General features: G+C 48.8%; 1 protein-coding gene across 1 annotated transcript in view; it reads left to right on the forward strand.

Moving 5' to 3' along the window:
- Positions 1-2138: 2138 nt before the first annotated feature.
- Positions 2139-23363, forward strand: part of GLIS1 (GLIS family zinc finger 1) — a 124940-nt gene continuing 103715 nt past the window's right edge. Inside the window, exons 1-5 of the mRNA XM_044003066.1 lie at positions 2139-2169; positions 4561-4759; positions 5683-5856; positions 8526-8600; positions 13712-14858. Of these exons, the coding sequence (XP_043859001.1) occupies positions 2139-2169; positions 4561-4759; positions 5683-5856; positions 8526-8600; positions 13712-14858 (1626 nt within the window). The remainder of the gene's footprint in view (positions 2170-4560; positions 4760-5682; positions 5857-8525; positions 8601-13711; positions 14859-23363) is intronic.

Below are 23363 nucleotides of genomic sequence, written 5' to 3' on the forward strand. Positions count from 1 at the left end.
CAGAGGCCTCTATGAGCCGTTTACAAAACAGTGCGAGATCGTTTGCTAGGCGGCCCTTGGCCGGGCAGGAAAGACTTCCTATAGAAGGGGCCCTGAGCTGAGTTGTGAAAGACATAAGGGATCCTAAGAGTGGTGGGTGCGAGGGGAGTGCAGTCCAGAAATGGGGAAGAGACCCCTGCAAAGACAGAGAGACCAGAGGTAGACCTTGGGCCATGAGGAACAGTGAGGTGACTGGTTTGGCTGGACGTGCGAATGCCCAGAGAGGAGTCATGTGGAATGAGGTTAGAACTATAAATTGGAGTCAGATTGTAAAATAAGACATTCAGTGCCAAAGAGAAGAGTTGATCGTTTCTCCTGTGCTCCTCCTAGAAAGGCCCTCATGTTTATTAAGCCTGGGGCAATATGGTCAGACCTTCCCTTTAGGAATTTCACTTGGCAGCCCCATGGAAGAGACACTTAGCACCAATTAGAAGCTGCTGCACTGGTCTAGTGGAGGGGATGGAAACATGAGTCAGAGAAGAGGCTGCTCAAGGGGAGAGAACAAGGGGGGGGACACAAGAAGTGTCTGGAGATAGAATTGAGGAGGCTCGGCAGCTGATTGGAGGTGGGAGGGGAGGGGGAGAAGGGAATTGAGGATGAGAGCAGTATTGCAAACCTGCGTCAAAGGAAGCATATCCTGGGCTGCCTCACCAGAAAATGGGGCCTTGGAAGGAGGAGAGGGTCTGGGGGAAAGAGGAGATTTGGATACACTTGGTTCGAGACGTCTGAGATGCCTATTTTTTTTAAATCATAAAAGTATTTTATTATTTTCCAGGTACATGTAGAGAGAGTTTTCAACATTTGTTTTTATAAGATTTCAAGTTCCAAGTTTTTCTCCCTCCCTTCCTTCCCTCTCCCCTCCCCAAGACAGAAAGCAATCTGATATAGTTTATATATGTACAGTGACATTAAATGTATTTCTTTATTAGTCATGTTGTGAAAGAAGAATCAGAACAAAAGGGAAAAACCTCACCCCCCCCCAAAAAAAAAAAAATAGAAACAGTCTGGTTCAATCTGCATTCAGAGTCCACAGTACTTTTTTCTGGATGTGGAGAACATTTTTCATCATGAGTCTTTTGGAATTGTCTTGCTGAGAAGAGCCAAGTCTATCACAGTTGATCATCACACAGTGTTGCTGTTACTGTGTACAGTGTTCTCCTGGTTCTGCTCATCTCACTCAGCATCAGTCCACTTAAGTCTTTCTAGGTTTTTCTGAAATCTTCCCACTCATCATTTCTTACAGCACAATAGTATTCCATTACATTCATATACCACAACTTGTTCAGCCATTTCCCAGTTGATGGGCATTCCCTCAATTTCCAATTCTTTGCCACCACAAAGAAAGCTGCCATAAATATTTTTTGTACATGTGGGTCCTTTTCCCTTTTTTATGATCTCTTTGGGATAACAGATCTAGTAGTGGTATTACTAGTAGTGGATCAAAGGGTATGCACTCCCATAGCCCTTTGGGCATAGTTCCAAATTGCTCTCCAGAATGGTTGAATCAGTTCAGAACTCCACCAACAATGCATTAGTGTTCCAATTTTCCCACAGCTTCTGCTTTTCCTTTTTTGTCATATTAGCTGATGATAGGTGTGAGGTGGTACCTCAGAGTTGTTTTAATTTGCATTTCTCAGATCAATAGTGATTTAGAGCATTTTTTCATATCACAATAGATAGCTTTGATTTCATCTGAAAACTGCCTGTTCATATCCTTTGACCATTTCTCAACTGCGATGACTTGGATTCTTATAAATTTGATTTAATTCCCTATATATCTTTTTTCCCTACATATTTTAGTAATGAGGCCTTTATCGGAAACACTGGCTGTCAAAATTGTTTCCCAGCTTTCTGCTTCCCTCCTAATTTTGGCTGCATTGCTTCTGTTTGTACAAAACCTTTTTAATTTAATGTAATCAAAATCATGAGATGCCAATTTGAAATGGTGGCTGGTGACATGGAACAGATTGAGGTTGCAAATACAAATCATTGTAAAGAGATAATAATTAGACCTCTGGGAACTGATGAAATCTCCCAGAGAGTGTGTCATTGAGAAGTCTCACAGCTGAGCCTTGGGGGATACCCCTAAGGAATAGGACATGGGTGATGATGTAGCAAAGGAGCAGTCAGGTAGGTAGGTAGGAGGGGAGTCAAGACAGAGGCCAGCACCGTGGAAGCAGACAGCATCTGGGAAGAGAGGAGGAGCACCTGGAGGTCACAAAGGGTGCAGATGCAGAGCACATGGGGAAGAGATCACGGGCAACTTTGGAGAGAGGGTTGAAGTGGAGGATTGACGTTGGAAGCTGGAATACAAAAGCTTGAGGACTGAGTGAGGCTGAAGAATGAATGACTAAGCTCTGAATTCCTGTATGGATGACACAGATAGTCATCCCTGGACCACAGGGGACAGGGGACATGTCTGTGCCGGGGGGGGGGGGGCGGTATATTTGTCTGGAAAGGAGACATAGAACAACAGCTTGAGGAAATGGTCCAGTCTGTTGACTCAGATCTCGGTTACCTTCCTCTGATGCCCAGGGTTTAGATGTGTGGCATCTACTCTCCACCGGCCCATGACTCAGTTTGTATCATCTGCCCTCTGCCCCCCAGGAACTCAGATCTTCAGCATCATCGTCTGTTGTTTGGAGTCAGAGCCTTTTGTCTGCCATCCCCTGTGGTCTGGGGACAGCGATCTGTGTGTCCATCCTCTCTCATCTAGGGACCGAGAGCTGTGTTGTCTAATCTCTGCTATTCTGCTATCTCCCCTTTTCTTTACCTGCAGTATGAGGCAGCTAGGTGACTCAGTGCACAGGCAGGAAGACCTGAGTTCAGTTCTGACCTCAGACATTTACTAACTGTGTGACCCTGCAGAAATCACTTCATTCCTGTTTGCCTCAGTTCCTCATGTGTAAAATGAGCTAGAGAAGGAAATGGCAAACCACTCCAGTATCTCTGCCAAGAAAACCCCAAACGGGGACACAAAGAGTTGGACATGACTGAACAACAACAAAATAGGGGCAAAACTAGCACCCCCTTCCCAGGGGTGTTGTGAGGATCAGATGAGATATTTGCAATGCAGTTAACCCAGTGCCTGGCACTATACAGATGCTTGCTTCCTTCTCTTCCGTCAGCACACCCATCCCCATCTCGGCTGGAATTGAGAGAAAAGAAACACTCAGGTCGAAGAAGGTGATAATAGGTTTACTGTGCTCTCTCCGAGCCTATGGGGAGTGTGATGGGTTTAGTTTTGGCCGCCATCTTTGGTCAGAAGGACACTGGCCACCTGGAACTCGTGCAGAGGAGGGGAGTCTGCATGGTGAGAGGCCTCCAGTGCATCACCCAACCAGGGTCTGTTGAAGGAACTGGGGACGCTTAGTCTAGAGGGGAGAAGACATGACGAGATGGGCGCCTGATGAGTGTCTTCAGTTACTTGGAGGAGAAATCGGATTCTTTCTCCTGGGGCCTAACAGGAGCCTGAATGCCCAGCTGAGTTTTTCTCTTTCAGCTGGAGGAAGCTGTGTTGGAGGATGCCAGTGTCACAGGGAGCGAGGCTCCCAGAGGGCACAGGACAGTATTGCTGTCCGCTCTCTAGAATTCTATCTTTGATCATGTGATCATCTCATCTCTCCCCAAGGCTCTGCCCTTCTCTGGGCCCCATTTTCCTCCCCTTTAAATGAGAGGCTCTCAGCCTCTATGATTCTGTGGTTCTTAGCAAGGCCCCTAGTGAGTGGGGCGGGGGTAGGAAGAGGAAGGACCCGGTGGGCAAGGTCCCCTCTTGTTGAGCCTCAGCCGCCTCTTCTGTAAATTGGGAATGATCCCAACAGATGGCATTGTTAGTGCTTTCCTCCTGACAGAGGAAGGCTTGTGAGTGCCTGCCCAAAGCCTAGCTGTCATCCTTGATTCTCACGCACCCCAGTGTGTGTGCTGTAAAACAGGGGATGGCAGAGCTGGGAGGGCCCTTAGAACAGGGGATGGCAGAACTGGGAGGGCCTTAGAACAGGGGGTGTCAGAGATGGGAGGGCCTTAGAACAGGGGGTGTCAGAAATGGGAGAGCCTTAGAAGAGAGGATGTCAGAGCTGAAAACACTTTGAAGCATAGAATATCAGAGCCAACAGATCTCGAGGATGACTAGAACATAACTTTCCTCATTGGGAGGGACCTTGGAAAATAGAATATTCTGACAGTGGCAGAGCTGGAAAACACCTTGGGCCCTAGACTGTTAGGATGTAGAGCCCCAGATTGGGGTTGAGGAGGTGGGGGATCTAGATATTCCCATGGCCTACTGAATGTTTAACACAATTGCTCTTTTCTAAAGGATTTTGTGTTTTTCAGAGTCATTTTCCCACATTCTCATTTCCTCCTCCCAATATCTGGATGGTCTTCCAGGAAGGCCCATGGTCCTGGAGATGGCTCTTCAGAGCCTCCTCTGTTGGCCCTCTCTTTGGTCTCCTGCTTCCCCATCTTGTTCTCCAGGGCCCCTGTGGCCACTTAAACATCTCTCTCCCCCTTCTCTCTTTCTGCTAGTGAATGGTGGCTACGGCCACTGCCACTTGACCCCAGAGAAGAAGAGTCTGCTGGGCATAGAGATGGCCGACAGCTCCGTCCCCGTCTGCCGGCAGAGCTTGTTTATCCATGCTGCCAACCCCGGGCCCCGGGACCACCCGCTGTCCTGTGAACGACGCCTCCACGTTGGGCAGCCGAACCTGACTCACTCGGACAACAGGTACTGTCTGCCCCTCCTGGGAATGGGCCATGAGAAGCGGCCAGAGCCCTGGCCGGGGTCCCTGGGGCTTCCTGCGTCTGTGTGACTGCCTCCCGAGGGAGCTGGGAAAATGGGGAGAGGGTGTGGTGAGGATGGAATGAGCTCAACTGGCTCAACCCTGGAGGGTTCTGCTTGTGTAAGCTATTATTGTTTTAAATGCATAAAACAAAATCCCCGGTAACCAACTAAGTAAGAACCCAACGATCAGACTGTGGAAATAACAAGTTCATGGGCCCTAAGAACCCCACATGACATCCCCTTGGCCCCTTCTTTGCCACATCCCTGCTTGATCCTCTCTCACAACCTTCTGCCCTGGGTTTGAGTGCCAGGATAGTGTAGACAGAACCCTGGTCGGAGAGTCTGACTGAGACGGTTTCCTTTTCTGCAGTAGGAGGTCCTGGTTACCTAACAGTTGAAGGGGGATGTCTCAAGGGAGTAGTGAGCTCCCCATCATTGAAGGTCTTCAAGTAGAGACTAAATTAATTCTTACTTGGGATGTCGTGGATGGAATGCAGGTACCAAATGTTGGTTGGACAGGATGCCTCCCAGCTCCAGTAGTCTGGGATGCTGTGATTCACGCCTGGGCTTTTGTCGGATGTAGCCTGATTGTTGGTCGGCCTTATCCATCCCTAATCTCTCTACTGACCCCCAGGCTCCCATCCCCATCTGCCTATTAATCATCTCTTAACATTGTCCATCACTGAACTCATTGTCTTTGCCCTTCACCTTACCATCTCCCTCCTCAAATATGCCGGTTTCTGCAGAGGGCATCGGCATCCTGCCAGGTCCTCAGGATTGAAACCCAGGGGTCATCCCAGATCCCTCCCCCCTCTCACCCACCATATCCAAACAGTTGCCAAGGCCTGTCAATTTCTCCCCTGCAGCATCTCTTACATATGCCCCCTTCTCGGCTCTGATGCTGCCCCCACCCCAGTGCAGGCTTTCATCACCTCACGCTTGGCCCATTACAGTAGCCGATGGGGGTCCGCCTACCTCATCTACCCCCACTTCAATCTGTCCCCCATTCAGCTGCTAAAGAGATTTTTCCTAAAACATAGGTGTGATCTTGTCAGCTGAGCCCCGCCCCCCAATCCGCCTGTAGCATCAAATACACAGTCCTTGATTTGGTTGGTAAAACCCTTCATAGCTTATCTCCTCCCCTCCCCCATGCCTTTCTAGTCTTAGAAAGTCTTCTTAGACCTCACAGCTCCCCTGGATTCTGGGCACTAGTGACCCTCCACTCCTGGTTGCTCCTCACCCAAGACCCTCCATCTCTCAGCTCCGGGCATTTCCCCTGACTCTCCCCCATGCCTGGGGCGCGTTCTCTCCTCCTCTTCACCTCCCGGCTTCCTTCAAGTCCCAGCCAAAATCCCACCTCCCATGGGAAGCCTTTCCTGATTCACCCTTTTGTTGGCCCCCTTTTGTTCTCCCAGATGTTGTTCTCAGAGAGGTCCAGTGACATCATGAGGGCATGACGTGCCCTTGAACTGGATTTAAGTAACCCCCAATGGGGTCATGAAGAGTCGGACACAACTGAAAAACTAACTCGAGCGAATTGATTAGGGCGGGGCAGGAGAATTGCCTTGCAGCAGTGAGGGCCCAATTGAGATTTTCCAAATAAATTGGTAGCGGACCCCAAGTCAACATAGCTTTCTGATCTCCTCCAGTTCTGTTCAATAGCATGTAAAAGTAGGAAGGAAGGAAGCTGAGGGTGTGGTTTGGTCAGCTTTGGGGACTGGCAAGGCATGGTCAGTGATAGGACACGGGAACAAGGCTTTAAGAGCAGACAGTGTAGATAAGCCAGGGGCTGAGATGGGGAAGGGGAGAAGATCTAGCCGGAGCGGGAGTGATGGCCTTCAATAGATAGTACTGATGAATGGAAAGAGCATAAGTCACAGCGGGGATGAAGAGGAGCTTTCGGGATCAAGGGTGGGGAGGGATGGAAAGAGAAAAGATTATGACTAGATAAAGGAATGTGACGGTTGTGAGCTCCCCATCACTGGATGTGTTCAGGCCAAGGCTGAAAATGGTTTGGGGGCTTCATGCTTCACGCTTGGCTTAGTCGAGAGGCCCTCAGAGGCCTCTCTTGGCTCAGAGATTCCCGGGTCTGTGATAGACACGGTCCTGTTTTGTTCCGTAGGGGTAAAGGGTGTGTCCTTTATCCCAATAGTTCGTGCGTTTTGGACCCAACGCTCCTCAGTCGTTTGCTTCCAGACCCTGAATCACTTGTTGGTTGGAACATTTTACATAGCCCAGGAGAATTATTGATTAGAAGTCTGAGGAGCTCCTCCCAAGAGCCGGAAACCAGTCTAGCTGGTTGGAAGGAGAAGCAAACACTTCCCTCGTGCCAAGGGCCTTGGACAAACAGCATCCCTCACAAGAGCCTCCTCCTCACTCAGCATTGTGGACTGAGCCCCCTCCCTTGCAGGGAGAAGGGGATTGCCCAAGTGGGCTTCAGATGATAAACAGAGGAGTTTATATTTGATCCTAGGGGCAGGAGGGGCCATTAAAGTTTACCGAATAAGGTGTGGCATGGTCAGATCTACCCTTTAGGGAAAAAGCAAGAGGCCTTTGGGATTACCTTTTTGTCCAGGAGACAAGACTGGGTGGTGGGGGGATGAGGGTACCCAAGCCAAGGAGGAAACTCTGGCATCCTCTGCCATAGTCCCCCAACCTCTGTCAACAAGAGTCCTCCCACCTCTGATATAGGCAGGCCCAGAAGATGCTGTTACTAGCCTTGTGATAGAATCATCACCACTGACCCTCTGGACCATTCTGTGTCTAAGACCTCAGGCTGCTCACAGCCCAGCCCAGAACACGAGCCCAATATAGGGACCTGTACACAAAGGCCCCGGCTCTTTAGCTGTGGCAACTCCAGCCCAGAGACCCCGGATCCCCTTGGTTTTACGGATCACCTGTAGCCCGCCGCAGAGTTGGTCGAGGGCACTTTATAGAGCTATATCAAACCTTATGCCCCCCACGGATGAACCGTCCTGCTTAAAGACCCTGGAAAAGGTCTGATCACTTCACCTGGTCCTCATTCTTTGTCTCTTCTTCCCCAGCACCTGCTGGTTCTCTGGTGCTGGGAGGGACGGTTCTTTGAAGACATGGTTTTCTTGGGAGAGTTATCTTTGGGAGAAACTTAAACTTCTCTTTTTTTTTTGGGTCCAGATCTATGATTTTGTTCAGGTCGGTAGTTCACAGGACAAAAAGACCGGTGCAGATAATCAGGAGGCTTAGAGGGTTAATGGAGCATTGATAGGTGACGTGACTGTCTCAGAAATGGTTAACTTTTTAATCAGTGACTTGGATAAACTCATAGCTTGGCATGATTATTGAATTTTCGGGTGGCTCAGAGCTGGGAGAAACAGCTTGGCACACTACAACGCAGGAACTAAAATGTCTCAGAAAAGGCTAATAAGTAAATGAGTGGAAATTGAGCAGGGATTAATTCCCAGTCTTACACTTGAGATGAAAAATAATCTACTTTGTATGTCCGAGATAGGGGAGCTGTAGTTAAACCCTTTCCCTGTGGACAAAGGATGTGGGCCTTTGAGTGACCTCTGAGCCCAGTGGGAATTAACCGTGCATGATGTGGCTGGTGTTGTCCGAGGTGATGTCACGAGGAGCCTGTTGTCCAGCAGGAGGAGGCCGGTGGTTTCATGGGCCTTTGCCCTGGTCAGACCGCATCAGGATGTGGGTTTCAGTCTGGGGCACTGTCATTTAGCAAGGACATTGGTAAGCTGGCGGGGATCCAGATGAGGGCTCACCCAGATGGCGAGGATGCTGCGGACAGAGATCAGTAAAAGGAAGCAGGCAGGTTTAACCAGGAGCAGAGAAGACTTGGGGGACAGGATACTTACCTCCTTTGTTGTTGGGGAGAATGTAGATAAGAGTCACACTGCATAGGAGAAAGTAGAAAGGCTGTTACCTTCATCAGAGGAGAGAATGGCCACGCTAATGAGAACACAGAACTTCTGGAGTGTTGGGGTACAATCTATGAGAGTTACTTAGTAAACACTTTGTTCTGGGCACTGTGCTGGGTATAGAGACAGAAAGGAAGTGGTCCTTGCCCTCAAGGAGCTTATCCAAGAAGACAGTCTATACCCATTAAAGATGGACACAAAAGAAACTGAAGGCAGTTAGGGGAGAAAAGGCAGTGGAAGCTGAGGACATCGGGAAGGCTTCTTGGAGGAGAAGGGTAGTTTTTTTTAAGGAAACAAGGGATTCTATGAGATTATTGTGAGTAGTAATAGTTGGAAGATGGAATGTTGGGTGTGAAGAATAGCAAAGAGGCCCCAGATTGTGAGGTGTGGAGACAAGAGTGAGGTTTAAGAAGATTGGAAAGGTAGGAGGGGCCAGGTTCAGAAGGGTTTTGAAGGCCAAACAGAAGAGTTTGTATTTGATTCTAGAGGTAATAGGGAGCCACTGGAAGTCATTGAACAGGAGAAATGACATGGTCAGACTTGTGCTTTAGGAAAATCACTTTGTTGGGCAAGTGGGGAATGTATTGGATCGCAGAGAGACTGGAGGCAGGCAGACCCCAAGGTGTGAGGTGATGAGGGTCTGCACCAGGGTGGGGGCAATGTGAAGTAGGGCAAAAACCACAAGGAATTGGAGGCAGTGATTTTTTATATGCTTTAAAAACAAGATCTATTGAAACTTTTTGTTCTTTATATCACTGTTATTTCCAAAGCCTTAATACAGTTTTAAGTTTTAATAGTTCCCCTCCCCTCCCCATATAACCATCTCTTAGAATAAAGAATCAAAAGTCCAGACACAACTGGGGATGAGTGGGGACAAATTGAGCAAAACCAGCTCATCAGTTGATTTGAATGGTATATGCAGCGTTACATACCCATATCCCCCCACCTCTCCAAAGATGGGAGGGAATGTGTTTTCTCATCTCTTCATTATCCAAGCTTGGTCATTATAAGTTGTATATATCTTTTGAGTCCTATAAAATGATACACTTTATCTCAGACTTTTTAAATAACCGGAGCTCTCATCTGGGAGTATTTACTCCCAAGATTTCCATAGCCCAGTGAAGAGAAAATGCAGTCCTTGGGAGTTTCTCATGGAAACAGGGCTGGTTCTCATTTTACAAGAAGCCCATGTGCCGTCTGCCCAGTTTTCGTTGCCAGTGGGGAGCTGAGCTTTCCTGGGGAAGGTTATCAGACTGCATCACCCAATGACCAATGGAGTAGAAGGGTGAGGAAATTTGGCTTCTAGAGCTGTCCTGGGGTAGCCAGAGAGGGCTGGAGTCTCCTTTTTCACAGGGAGGGGTACAGAGCCCTGCCTGGTGGGGTCAAGAGGCCTACATTCTAATCCTGCCCCTGCTCCAACCCCTACCTCAGTGCCTCTCCTTCCAGCCCTGACCTTCCCAGTTCTAGTTCCCTCCCAGTCCTGACATTCCCTGTTCCAAGGCTCTTCTGAGCTCTGATGTTCCCTGTTCTAAGGTCCCTTCCAACATCAGTTATTCACCATATTTAAACAAGAGCGCTTCACCCTACCTCCTCCTTTTCCCAGCAGATTGCATCCTTAATAATTTCTCCCCTTCAAATCTTCAGAATCTCTTTGCCAATTGGTTCTTTCCTCAGCTCCTTCAAACATGTCCAAGTCTTCACAATCCTTCAAGAACAGTTATCCCTCTCCCACCCCCTCTAGGTATCTTCCTACATGTCCTCACTGCTTCCATCTTTTTCTCCATCTCAAGCTGTGACTGTACGTAGGCTGGCTTCCAACCTCTACCATTTAACTCAAACTCCTCTCACCAAAGTAACCTATGACCTCTTAGCTGCCAAACCCAATGGCCTCATCTCTGTCCTCATCCTTCTTGCCCTCCTGCGGACTCTGACACTGTTGGCCCCACTCTTCCCCCTGCGGCCTCTCTCCTCTCTTGGGCTTCTGATTCCAGACCCAGGGCTCTCCTCCTCCCCACATTGTCCATCTGATGCTTTCATTTCAGCCCAAGACAGTCCAGTCTCTGTCACTGATACTGGAAATCAGAGAATATGAAAACTGGAAAGGACTTGAAAGATCATTTTGTCCAATTCCCTCATTTGACAGAGAAGGGAATTTAGGACCAAGTTCCTTGGACTTCTTTGATGAAACCCAGAAGAGTTGGCAGTGAGCGTGGTGAACCTGATGTGTCTTTTGTTAGTACACTTCTGTCCATCTACTACATGCCACTGAGCCAGGCAATGTTGATCAGACAAAAGGAGGAAGAGTCTTTACACACAAGAAGGCAGCTTGTGTATTCTTTTGATCAGTTCTCTGTTATCATCCATATTCAGGAGTTTTGGAGATTCTTCTTTTATTTCCTGCCTTACAGAATTCATTTTTTGGGGGGTGGGGTGAGGCAATTGCGGTTAAGTGACTTGCCCAGAGTCACACAGCTAGTAAGTGTCAAGTGTCTGAGGCCAGATTTGAACTCAGGTCCTCCTGACTCCAGGGCTGGTGCTCTATCCACTGCACCACCTAGCTGCCCCCAGAATTCTTTTTTTTTTTTAATTGTGATATTTTTCTGGGAAATCTTTTCTTAGAGTCCCAAGTTTTCTCTGCACATCCTATCTTCAAGGTTCTTTGCTTTGGCTCCTTTAAAATGCACTTGTACTTATAACATTGTTGCCTTTTGCTTCTCTTCTGTTAACTTTTCTTCTGCTTTTTTGTGTTCTAAATCCCTCTGTCTAACAGCTTCTGTTTCTTTGAAGAGACTCTGCCTCATATGTACAAATTTTCCTGCTCTGTTCTGTGTTTTAAAATTCTAAGTTGAAAGCCTAACCTAAATTCATTCCTAAGTTCTTCTCTACAAGAGTTTTATTTCTCTTTTAAACCACTCCCTAGTTTCTTTCTATTTCATCATGATCTCATCAATTAATATTGCCTCATTTTCACTCATTTTATAATATTTGTTCAACGTGTTTTGGTTTCTCTTTTACCTTTTACTCATTCTTCCTTCTGTTTGTAGGGTCCTCTCTGTTGGTTATCTGCTCACATGTTTGGGTTTTATTCTGGGTCTCTTTTGATCTTTTGATGTTTCAACTTTTCTCATCTATTCCCTGTTGGTCATTTGTCTTTAGGTCCCTTTTGGCCACTTACCTTGGAGAGTCCTTTGTGTACTTCAGTGCTTCCTTCTGCTCTGGTGCTGTCCCCCCCCCCCACCATGCTACAGTCCTGAGAGTTTGCTTCTACTTATGTTGGCAACTGTAGAAGTCATTTAAGGAGGGGAACTGAGTGGGAGCTTCTACAATACCAGCTAATTTGTTTCTTTGGAAGTTTGGGGATTGAAGAGGCTGGCTGCATGTGTGATCTCTTTTTTTTTTTTTTAAGGCAGGACAATGAGGGTTAAGTGACTTGCCCAGGGTCACACAGCTAGTAAGTGTCAAGTGTCTGAGGTCAAATTTGAACTCAGGTCCTCCTGAATCCAGGGCCAGTGCTTTATCCACTGCGCCACCTATCTGCCCCCTGCATGTGTGATCTTAATGTTACACTGTAGTAGCATGGCTTTTTTGTGTGTGTATAGGGATATGTTGATTATATATATTCATGCACACGTGTGATCTACTGGACAAGAATCTCTTTGCCCAGAATGAAATGTGAGACTATTTTCCTGAAAAAGGAGAATACCTAGATGGCTCCCATTTCACATGTCTGAGTCGTCTCATGAAACTTTGGAAAAAATCTCTTCCCTTCTCTGGACCTCAGTCTCTTCTTCTACATAATGAGGAAGTTGATCCTGAAGATCCTTTAGGTTCCATCCAGTTATAATATCTTACAATTCATTTTGCCCAGGTAGCTAGAGAGATTTTACCACGGAGGGGAAAAGTAGAAGGTGCAAATCCTACCGGTGATTACTAGTGGTAATGGTGACTTAACATCTCCATGGTATTTTCAGGTATCCAGATCCCTTCTGGACAGTGCCCTGTGAGTGGACAAGTACCCTTCTTCATTTTACACATGGGGAGACTAGGGCTCCTATCATCTTGTTCCATGTGAAATGGTACATCCTGGGCAAAAATCTCCCCACCCAGCCATCCTCTCCACACCATCCCCGTCTCTCTTCACTTTCTCCCCATTATCCCCTTCAGTCTCCCCCAAATCTGTCCTTAAGCTCTTTGTGACCCCCCCTCAACTGGGCATCCTTGGATCTTGGATCTGGGTCTGGAAGGGTCCTCGGAGGTCAGCTAGTCCCAACTTCCTCATTGTACAAAGGAGGAAACAGGGCAAGAGTCAGAGCTGGGATTTGAACCCAGCACCTCTGACTCCAAATCTTTGACTCTTTCCACTGTAGTTCTCTGCTTCCCATTCCCCAGGCATTGGGCTGCGCCTTGTGCCTTGGCACTCCAGCACTTCTAGTGCATTCACGTTGAGATTGCCATCCATTCATACAGTAGAGATCCCATGTACCTAGTTCTTCTCATGCTGCCTCCCTCACCAGAATGTAAGCTTGGTGAGGGCAGGCAGTCAGCAAGCGTTTATTCAGCACAAACCCAGCACCAGGAATGCTCTCTGTCTCCATCGCTATCTGATTGTCTCTCTCTCTCTCTGTGTCTGTCTCTCTTTTACTCCCTCTCTGTGTCTCTGTCTCTCACTCTGTCTTTTTCTCTCTCCCCTGTCTCTCTCCCCCTCTCCCTTTCTCCCCTCTTCCTCTCCCTCTCCTCTCTCTGCCTCTCTGTCTCTGTCTCTGCCTCTCTGTCTCTGTCTCTCTCCTCTCTCTGTCTCTGTCTCTCTCCCTGTCTCTCCCTGTGTCTCTCTCCCTCTCCTCCCCACTCTCTCTCCCTCTCTTCCTCTCACCCTCCTTCCTTCCTTCCTTTAAGGTACCTGTCACATAACGTACCTCAGCCTCTGGGCTAGGGCCAGGGACCTGCTGTGGCCTCCCTCTGAGTGACCCTTGCTGACCCTCTGTTGCAGGTGTCCACGGTTCCAGGACCCTTCGTGCATGAATGGTGGAAGCCACCCCCCTCAGCAAATCAAGCAGGAGTGTGTGAGTGACTTCAAGGCTGGCTCGGACCTCTCTGCTCCGAGGAGGTTTGCTGAAGCCTGCCCTCCCGGGCTGCATGCTGATCTCGACCTCATGAGTGGCAACCCCTTTACGGCCCCCTCCTCATCCTATCTGCTGAGCAGTGAGCATCCTGCTCTGGGCCCCACCTCCTTGGGAAGTGGTGGGCCACCGCCACCGCCTCCAGCAGCCCGCTTCCCATCGGGGGCCATGAAGAGGTGCTGCTTCTCCATCCTGCCTCCCCCCTCCTCCTCCTCAGCCTCTTCTTCTTCGACCCTGCCCGTGGAGGGTCTCGATATCACTACCATCATTCGCACCCCTCAGGCCTCCTTAGTCACTTGCGTCAGCGGCCTCCGGCCTGCCCCCCTGGGCATGCCTCCCAATGCCCCACCCCGACACGGCGCGCCCAAGCCCCCCCGGCCCCAGGCCAGCCACCCCTGCAGCCTGCCCTCACCACCAGCATGCCTCGTCCCCCTCCCTGCCGAGCGGGAACACGGGGACCGTGACCTGCTGCCAATGCAGCCCCTGCGACACCTGGAGGGTGAGGGTGCCGGCCTCCGGCTCTCAATGAGCGGGGCCATCCCCCAGCAGGAGGCCTCCCACGGGGGCATCGGCGGCCCCGGCCACAAGGTGGGCTTCCTGAAGCAGGAGCCAGTCGATGACTATTCGTCCAATCCTGAGCTCTATCCTCCTGCCCATCCTCACCCTCATCACCAGGGCCTGCCACCCCCTTACCACCTGCATCAGCAGCTGGGCCAGGGCTTGGGCCCCCACCTCCACCTCCCCGGCTCCCCCAAGGTCCTGCCCCCCAGTGATGGAGAAGAGCTGGAGCTGGGTGTGGGGCGGCAGGTGTGCCGCTGGATCGACTGTGACGCCGCCTACGACCAGCAAGAGGAGCTGGTCCGTCACATCGAGAAGACCCATATCGACCAACGCAAGGGCGAAGACTTCACCTGCTTCTGGGCGGGCTGTGTGCGGAGGTACAAGCCCTTCAATGCCCGCTACAAGCTGCTGATTCACATGCGGGTCCACTCCGGGGAGAAGCCCAACAAGTGCATGGTGAGTCCCGGCCAACACAGCGTCCGTTCCACGAATCCTCTCCTCTCCCTTTGCTGCCTCCTTCCTTCCCCTCCATCATCCAATGGGCGGGAAGCTTCTGTTGCCATTTTTATTCTGGCCTGAACAGGCTCCATGATGAAAATAAACTGGATGGGATCATCCGGGTTGTTGGCCATGGGCAGCACCAAGCAGAAAACCCGGGGTGGGGAAGTGCTGGTGTCTGTGGTCAGACACATCTGTCCAGCTAGCTGACCCACGACCCTAGTAACAAGGTAAAGGTCTTACCTGTGTATCGAGGGAGGGCGGGCCCAGAGGTCTAGCCAGGAATCCTTGTGCCTGGGAGGGAGGGGCCTCCACGGCAGCCCAAAGGAGGGTGCAGTTGTGTTGGGAGAGGGCGGTGCTGGCCTCTCTTCAGTCCATCACCCACCCTATGACGAAGCTGTGAAAGCCTCCCTGGGAGAAGAGGAGCTGTCATGGAGGGCCCTTAGGGTGTTTGTGCTGAGGTACAGTGTCATGGAGTAAGCCCCTGACTCGTGGGCAGCTGGAGCAGGTTCCCATGGCCCTAGCACCTAGTAGGCACTTTATAAAGACTCGTTGATCGGCTGGTGTCATTGCTTGCAGTGATTGTCTGCTTGGCCCTTTGCTGGGTGGCACCTGCTTGTTAATATGCTCACCTCTCCTCAGCTTGCACTGGGCATAAGCCCATATGTGCTTGGGGTAGATGGGGATGTGTAACCAGTGATGGACTTTCAGTCCTAGCGGGGTTGTGGCCACTCTGAGCGGTTTAGCCCTTGGTGTTGAGCTCCCACAAAGCCAGGCATGATCTGGGCATCCACGCCATCTGGCGAGGAGTTCCCAGCATGGTAGGATTTCCCAATCCTGGGCTCCGTGGGTCACAAGATGCCTATGTGACGCCCTGCCCCCTTCCCATCTGCTTAAATGGGATAGGCCATGGCCAGTGTCATGACCCATTAGTGGGTTTCCTCTTTGCTCCCCTTGAAAGAGCTCAACCCAACCATGAATTCTTTCTGCTTCTGGCGCGGCTCTCTGAGTGCTGACGGCTGGACCTTGTTGGGGGCCTGAGGCTCACAGCAGGTGGTGGCACAGAGCCTCATCAAACAAACTTGTTCTGAGACAATGTGTTCTATTGTTGGACAGCTGAAGCCCCCTCCTTTTACAAATGAGGAAACTGAGTCTCAGGAAGGTTGAAGGGACTTACTGAAACTCAGCTAACTGGTAACTGAAAGTGGCAAGGCTAGAATCTAGGTTAGAAGGGAGGATTACATCGAATAAATGCTAAATCAACAAGCATTTAATAAGCACCTACTGTATACTCTGAAAGGGCTCCCATTCAAACAGGGCAAAGATGGCTCCTAAAGGGAGCCAGGTCAGATTTGGGGTGGTAATGCCTGCTTGGACATGACTTGGAAGTAGCTGGGAAGGGACTGTGGCCTGATTCTGGGCCAGAGCGGTGAACGCTCTCCCATCAGAACCCAGGGACTGAGAGACTTGGTCCAGCTGGTTCTCGGAGTTGGAAGGCCCGGGTTGAACTCCATCCATAGACACACAGGTACTCAGAGACATACGCCCTTGATGGGGTCTAGCCAGATTCCCATGCTCCAGGTGTCGGGTAGAGGAAGACATCCCTAGTGGAGGTAGCTGAGCCTGGAAACGTGCCAGAAGTGGCCTAGAATGTTAACAGAGAGGGAGGCAGGGAGGCAGATGCTTGGATGGCAGAAGCCAAGTCCCTTGGCAGTCCTGAGGCTGTCATCACAAATGGATGACCAATGGGTCTCTCCAGGTTGGGTATTCTTACCCAGGGGGTCCATGAACTTTCTGGTTTTTTTGATATTTGGATAACTGTATTTGGATATGATTGGTTTCCTTGGTAATCGGTCCCTGGATGTGGTCTAACCAAGTCCCCATGCTCCATTTTATTTTTGGCATTTACAAACACAATCCCTTGGCTCCACCAGCCTTCCAGAGGGGTATCTGAGACACTCAAAAAGGTAAAGAATCCTCACCCTATGTCCTGTCCCAGGACAAGTCCCTAAGTCCCAGCCCAGGCCCTCTCATATTGCTCTGAGGCCTCAGCTAGAGAGAGCCCCTGGAAGAGATAAGCGATCCCCTTCAAGCAACAACAATAATATAATTAATGAATGATTCCCCCAGCCCCATTTCTGTAACTCCATGAAATTTCCAAAGCATTTTTCCAGTCTTGATGTGAGCGTGGATATGGGGCCACAACCCTCAAGGTTACCCCATAACAGTACTGTGGGATAAGGAATGCCAATCTAATCATGCCCATCTTACAGATGAAGAAACTGAGGCTGATAAAAGGGAAGTAAATGCTGGAGTTCTGGGGGGGTGGATTATTTTTTTCCTTCATAATAGTATTTTATTTTATTTTTTCCAATTGCATATAAAGATAGTTGTCAACTTTCATTTTTGTAAGATTTTGAGTTCCAATTTTTTCTCCCTCCCTCCCTTCCCTTTCCTTCCCCAAGACAGCAAGCAATCTGATATAGGTTATACATTAAAACCATGTTAAAATATTTCTCTACGTTAGTCATGTTACGAGAGAAGAATCAGAACAAAAGGAAAAAAAACACAAGAAAAAAAGTGAAAATAGTATGTTTCAGTCTGTATTCAGACTCCATAGTTCTTTTTTCTGGATGTGGAGAACATTTTCCATCATGAGTTCTTTGGAATTGTCTTGAACCATTGTATTGCTGAGAAGAATCAAGTCTATCACAGTTGATCACCACACAATGTTGTTGATACTGTGTCAATGTTCTCTTGGTTCTGCTCATCTCAGCCTCAGTTCATGTAAGTCCTTCCAGGTTTCTCTGAAATCTGCCTGATCATTGTTTCTTTTTTTTTTTTTTTTTTTCTTTTTTTTTTTTTTTTAATTTTTTTTTTTTTTTTTTGTGGGGCAATGAGGGTTAAGTGACTTGCCCAAGGTCACACAGCTAGTAAGTGTCAAGTGTCTGAGACTGGATTTGAACTCAGGTCCTCCTGAATCCAAGGCCAGTGCTTTATCCACTGCGCCACCTAGCTGCCCCTGATCATTGTTTCTTACAGCACAATAGTATTTCATTACATTCATATACCACAACTTGTTCAGCCATTCCCCAATTGATGGGCATCCCCTCAATTTCCAATTCTTTGCCACCACAAAGAAAGCTGCTATAAATATTTTTGTACATGTGGATCCTTTCCCCTTTTTATGATCTCTTTGGGATACAGACCTAGTAGTGGTATTACTGTGTCAAAGGGTATGCACAGTTTTATAGCCCTTTGGGCATGGTTCCAAATTGCTCTCCAGAATGGTTGGATCAGTTCACAACTCCATTAACAATACATTAGTGTTCCAATTTTCCCACATCTTCTCGAACATTTATCATTTTCCTTTTTTGTCATATTAGTCTGATAGGTGTGAGGTGGTACCTCAGAATAGTTTTAATTTTCATTTCTCTAATCAGTAGTGATTGGGAACTTTTTTCATATGACTGTAGATAGTGTTAATTCTTTTATCTGAAAACTGCCTATTCATATACTTTGCCCATTTCTCAATTGAGGAATGACCTGTATACTTATGAATTTGACTCCATTCTTTATATATTTGACAAATGAGGCCTTCTTCATCAGAAATATTGACTGTCAAAATTGCTTCCCAGCTTTCTATTTCCCTTCTAATTTTGGCTGCATTGCTTCCATTTATACAAAAAGGTTTTAATGTAATGTAATCAAAATCATCCTTTTTGCATTTTGTAATATTCTCTATCTCTTGTTTGGACATAAAACTATTCCTTCCTCTCCTAATACCTTTCGCCCCTTATTCTAAATCATGTACCCATTTGGACCCGTTTTTGGTATGTAGTGTAAGCTGTTGGTCTATGCCTATTTTCTGCCATATTATTTTTCCAGTTTTCTCAGCAGTTTTTGTCAAATAGTGAGTTGTTGTTTTTTGTTTGTTTGTTTTTTTAGTGAGGCAATTGGGGTTAAGTGACTTGCCCAGGGTCACACAGCTAGTAAGTGTTAAGTGTCTGAGGCCAGATTTGAACTCAGGTACTCCTGACTCCAGGGCTGGTGCTCTATCCACTGCGCCATCTAGCTGCCCCAAATAGTGAGTTCTTATCCCAGGGGCTGGAGACTTTGGCTTTATCAAAGAGTAGATGACTATAGGCATTTACTACTGTGTCTCCTGTGCCCAACCCATTCCACTGATTTACCCCTTTGTTTCTTAGCCAGTACCAAATCTGGGCAGATTCTAAACCAAGTGTCTGACTTTATAACCGTTGTGCTTTCTACCAAATGTCCTCATCAGCACCCCTAGAAGTGGGGACAGCTTCTAGCTCAGCCTGGACCTGCTGCCTCCTGAGGCCTGGAAGGTCCATTCAGTAAAGGATTTTAAGGCCTGGCGATGGGGCCCGCTTCTTGAGAGCCAAGTGTGAGGCCGCCTCAGATGCCACAGATCTCTCTGAGCAGCCCGGGGCCAAGGTGTCCCCACTGGAGCTGTGCCTGAGGGGGCTGGAGGATGAGGCCTAGCTGCCCTGACCTGTGGCAGGCACATAGAGCTGAAGCCCTTCTGCATCCCCCACCCTTACCCCCTCACTCCTTCTCCCCAGCTTCCTGGGGACTAGGCAAGGCCAGGTGCTCGGCTGAGAAAAGAGCTAGGTTCATCATGTTACTGTTCAAACCTGCATCGCCAGCCTGGGCTCTCCAGATCCCTGTGCCCAGGCAGGCCAGAGGACTCCCAGTGTTCAGAGTTCTCTCTGAGTCTTCTCTGGAAAGGGGTTCATTGGGCAGATTCCAGCCTTGGGCGGGGATGGGGTAGGGCAAGGAGGCTCTTAGATGTAGATCTGGAAGGGACCTCAAACTGTCCATTTTACAGAACACAGTGACTTGTCCAACATCACAGGTAGTAAGAATCAGAGACAGGATTTGAACTCGGATCCCTGGATTCCAGAAGCATGGCTTTTCTTTTGAATTACACTGCCTTCTGACCAGTGAGAGGAAGCTCCAACAAGCAAACCCCAAAACTATCCCAGTTCCCTTGGTCTCCTTAGAGACCTTTGGGTGGCCTGGATCGAATCTCCCTTTCTCTGTGCATCCCTGCCTCTCTCTCTTCAATTTCCTAAAGTGGATTTCTCTTGTGGGGATGGGCTAAAGTCGAGCAGGCTCCCCACCGTGATCCCCTTGCATTTGCTTGGATTTCTGAGGAGGGGGCACCCTCTGGCTATCCCACAATCCCCCATTGTATCCGGCTCCTCCAGCCCGCCCTCCGCCACAGTGGTTTTTCTCTCCCTCCAGATTGTTGGCTGGCTCCACAGGTAATGGGGTTACTGTCCTTACCCGCCCAGATAAATAAACTCTCTCCTCCATGGACAATTATTAATTTCTCATGACAAGCTTTGATACCGTGGGCTATAATAGACAAAAGGAATCTGGGAATCCGGGCTGGCGGAGAACAGGAAATAGAAGAGACGTTTGGATTGAAAAGCGATTGGTTGAGGCTGAAAGCAGCAGTTAATCCTTTTATTATCTTTCCACCAGCAGTTTCCACAAGCCTTTCATGAGGTAAGGTTCCTCCCCATCCAAATGTAACACTCTCATCCTCCCAGCTGGTTTAAATTTAACCGGCCTGCTTCTACCTCGGCCCGGCCCGTGGAGAGCCCTGGCGGGAATCTGCCTCTGTCCCCTCCTGGGCCCAGGGTCATCTCAGTCCCACAGCCAGGATGAGCCCCTGGTGACACCAAACCCATCTATTGGCCAGGCCGTCTCATCGATAGGCCTCTCTGGGGGTTTGGTGTGGGGCTTTTTTCGCCGCCCCCCCCCTTCTTTGGGTTCTACAAGTAGTCAGAAGGGAACTACCTAATCTCTCGGCAATATCCTGTTATGTTTCATACTTAACTCATGTTATTTTAGCCTTATTAAATTGGAGCTTCATCTGCATTCTAATCCAGAGGACGGCCAACCAAAACATTGGTGCCAGGAGGACCGGGCTCTGGCTTGTGAGAGATTAGGCTCGTGTCTTTCTGAGACTGGATCTCCCAGACAAGTGGAATTTCGATTGTCTGCGACAGCAGAAATTAGCTGGTTTAGTGGTTTCGATCCTCAGCGGTGGAGAGAGAGCTTGTCAGGAAGGAGTTGTGATGACCCCTTATGGCCTTGACCTCTCTACCCTCACACCCCGTGGGCAGTGGAAGACCATCGACAGGTGGTTGCCGATGAGCCTGTCTAGTCCAGTCCCATTGAAATGACCTGCCCTTCCATTTCTGTCCTCTTTGGACATTGGGCTTTGTTGAGAGACAGCATCTCCTGCCTGTTTGTTTTGGGGAGGGGAGGGTGGGGTGGGGTAGAGGGCCTTGGAAGAGGAGTCAGGAGACGGGACCTGGGTTCATTTCCTGTTCTTTGACCTTGGGCAAATCTCCCTTCTCCCCATCCCACCCCTTCAGAGCCTCAGTTTCCTCATTTGTAAGGTGGGAGTAATGATCCTTGCCCTGCTTATTTCAGAGAGTTATAGGAGGGAAGAAGCTTTGTAAATCTTAAAGGCCACATGCCCCCCCCCCAACCCCCCCTCCCTTCCCTGCCCCACATACTCACACTGAGGGACCTGGAGAAAGCAGGTGCTGATGGAGCCGTCTCTGTCTTCTGGGGGTTTCTGATTCGGGGTGAGCCCATCTCTGGGCCTCAAGTAAAAGGAGGGGTGATTCTGTTTCGGTTTCAATCAAGGCTCTATTGTACTTTTTGAGACTTTTCATCAGGTCAGTGGAAAGAATACTTGAAGTGACAAGATCATGGGTTCTAGCTCAGCTGGGATGCTCACTACCAGTCTGAGTTTGGACAAGTTAACTTTCCCCTGGGAGTCTTTGTTTTTATACTTGTAAAATGAGGGACCAAATTATCTCCAAGGTCCCAGACTACCTTGATATATTGTGTGTTCTAAGGACCTTCCTAGTTCTGCTATTCTCTGTTCTAGGTCCCTCCCATCTCTGACATCCCCTGTTCTAAGGCCCCTCCCAGCTCTGACATTCCCTATTCTAAGGCCCTCCCAGCTCTGACATCCCCTGTTCTAAGGCCCCTCCCAGCTCTGACATCCCCTGTTCTAAGGCCCCTCCCAGCTCTGACATTCCCTATTCTAAGGCCCTCCCAGCTCTGACATCCCCTGTTCTAAGGCCCCTCCCAGCTCTGACATTCCCTGTTCTAAGGCCCCTCCCAGCTCTGACATCCCCTGTTCTAAGGCCTCTCCCAGCCCTGGCATCACTTGTTCTAAGCTCTTTCCCAGCTCTGACCTTCTCTGTACTAAGGCCCTCCCTAGCGCTGACATCCTCTGTTCTAAGCCCCCTCTTAGCCCTGACATTCCTTGTTTTACGCTCCCTCCCAGCTCTGACATCCCCTGTTCTAAGGCCCTCCCTGGGTTTCATACTTTCTTCTCATGTCTGTTCAGGCCCTGATCTTCCAGGGTTCTGGATGAGGACTCTGAAGCTCAGAACAGCACAATCATGGGGTTTTTTTTGTTGTTGTTTGTTTGTTTTTGGGTTTTTTTGCTGGGCAGTGAGGGGTAAGTGACTTGCCCAGGGTCACACAGCTAGTAAGTGTCAAGTGTCAGAGGTCAGATTTGAACTCAGGTCCTCCTGAATCCAGGGCTGGTGCTTTATCCACTGCACCACCTAGCTGCCCCACAACCATGTTTTTAATAGCAGTTTCCAAAGCGCTTTTCCTCAAGGGGTAGCCAGCATTGTTGTTAGTGTTTCCATTTTACATATGATTAAACTGAGGTCCGGGGACATCAGAATCTTATAAGTCAGAAAAGACTTCAGAGGACACCCAGCCCTCCTTTGACCACAGGCCTCAAACTCTCTTCTTTCTCTCAAGGCTATGGGTACAGCCTCTGTCACACAAGCAAGTCTCTTATCCTCGAGGTAGGAGGTTAAGAGACTTGCTTGTGTGACAGAGGCTGTACCCATAGCCAGGCAGAGTTCATTCACTCATTCGCCCCTTCCTTCATTCAGTGAATCTTTAAGAAGCGTCCAGATATGAAAGTGCATTTCGAAATGTGCTCTTAAAAAGCCCCACGGCTCCAGTCAGTAAAATAACACAAAAAGGAAACAGCGCTTCTTGCCTGGACCCCCTTCAGCTGCCCGAGTGTTTAACAACCCACGGCTTTTCTTTCTTTCTTTTTGGCCATTTTTCCTCCTGTAGAACTAATTAGTTGCATGAAACCAAATAACTTGGCTGTCCCGAGCTGAGGTTTCTGGTCAAATTAAAAGGCAATAAAATGAAATATTGTTTAAAAGCCCTGCCAGCAATATCCTTGTTAAGCTTCCTGATGAAGCCAATTGTTTCTGTGCTAGAGATGGCTAACAGTGGTTTTCATTTGTGCACCCTTCCTTGCCCTGTATGGATCCAGGTGTATTCAGGACCCTAGCATGGATGAGGAAGACCCGAGAACTGTTGTGGAAGCTTCAGTTTTGGCCTGAAAAGGCCAAGCTCCTTATA

The sequence above is a fragment of the Dromiciops gliroides genome, chromosome 4 (assembly GCF_019393635.1).
Source record: "Dromiciops gliroides isolate mDroGli1 chromosome 4, mDroGli1.pri, whole genome shotgun sequence".
In the NCBI taxonomy this organism is placed as follows: Eukaryota; Metazoa; Chordata; class Mammalia; order Microbiotheria; family Microbiotheriidae; genus Dromiciops; species Dromiciops gliroides.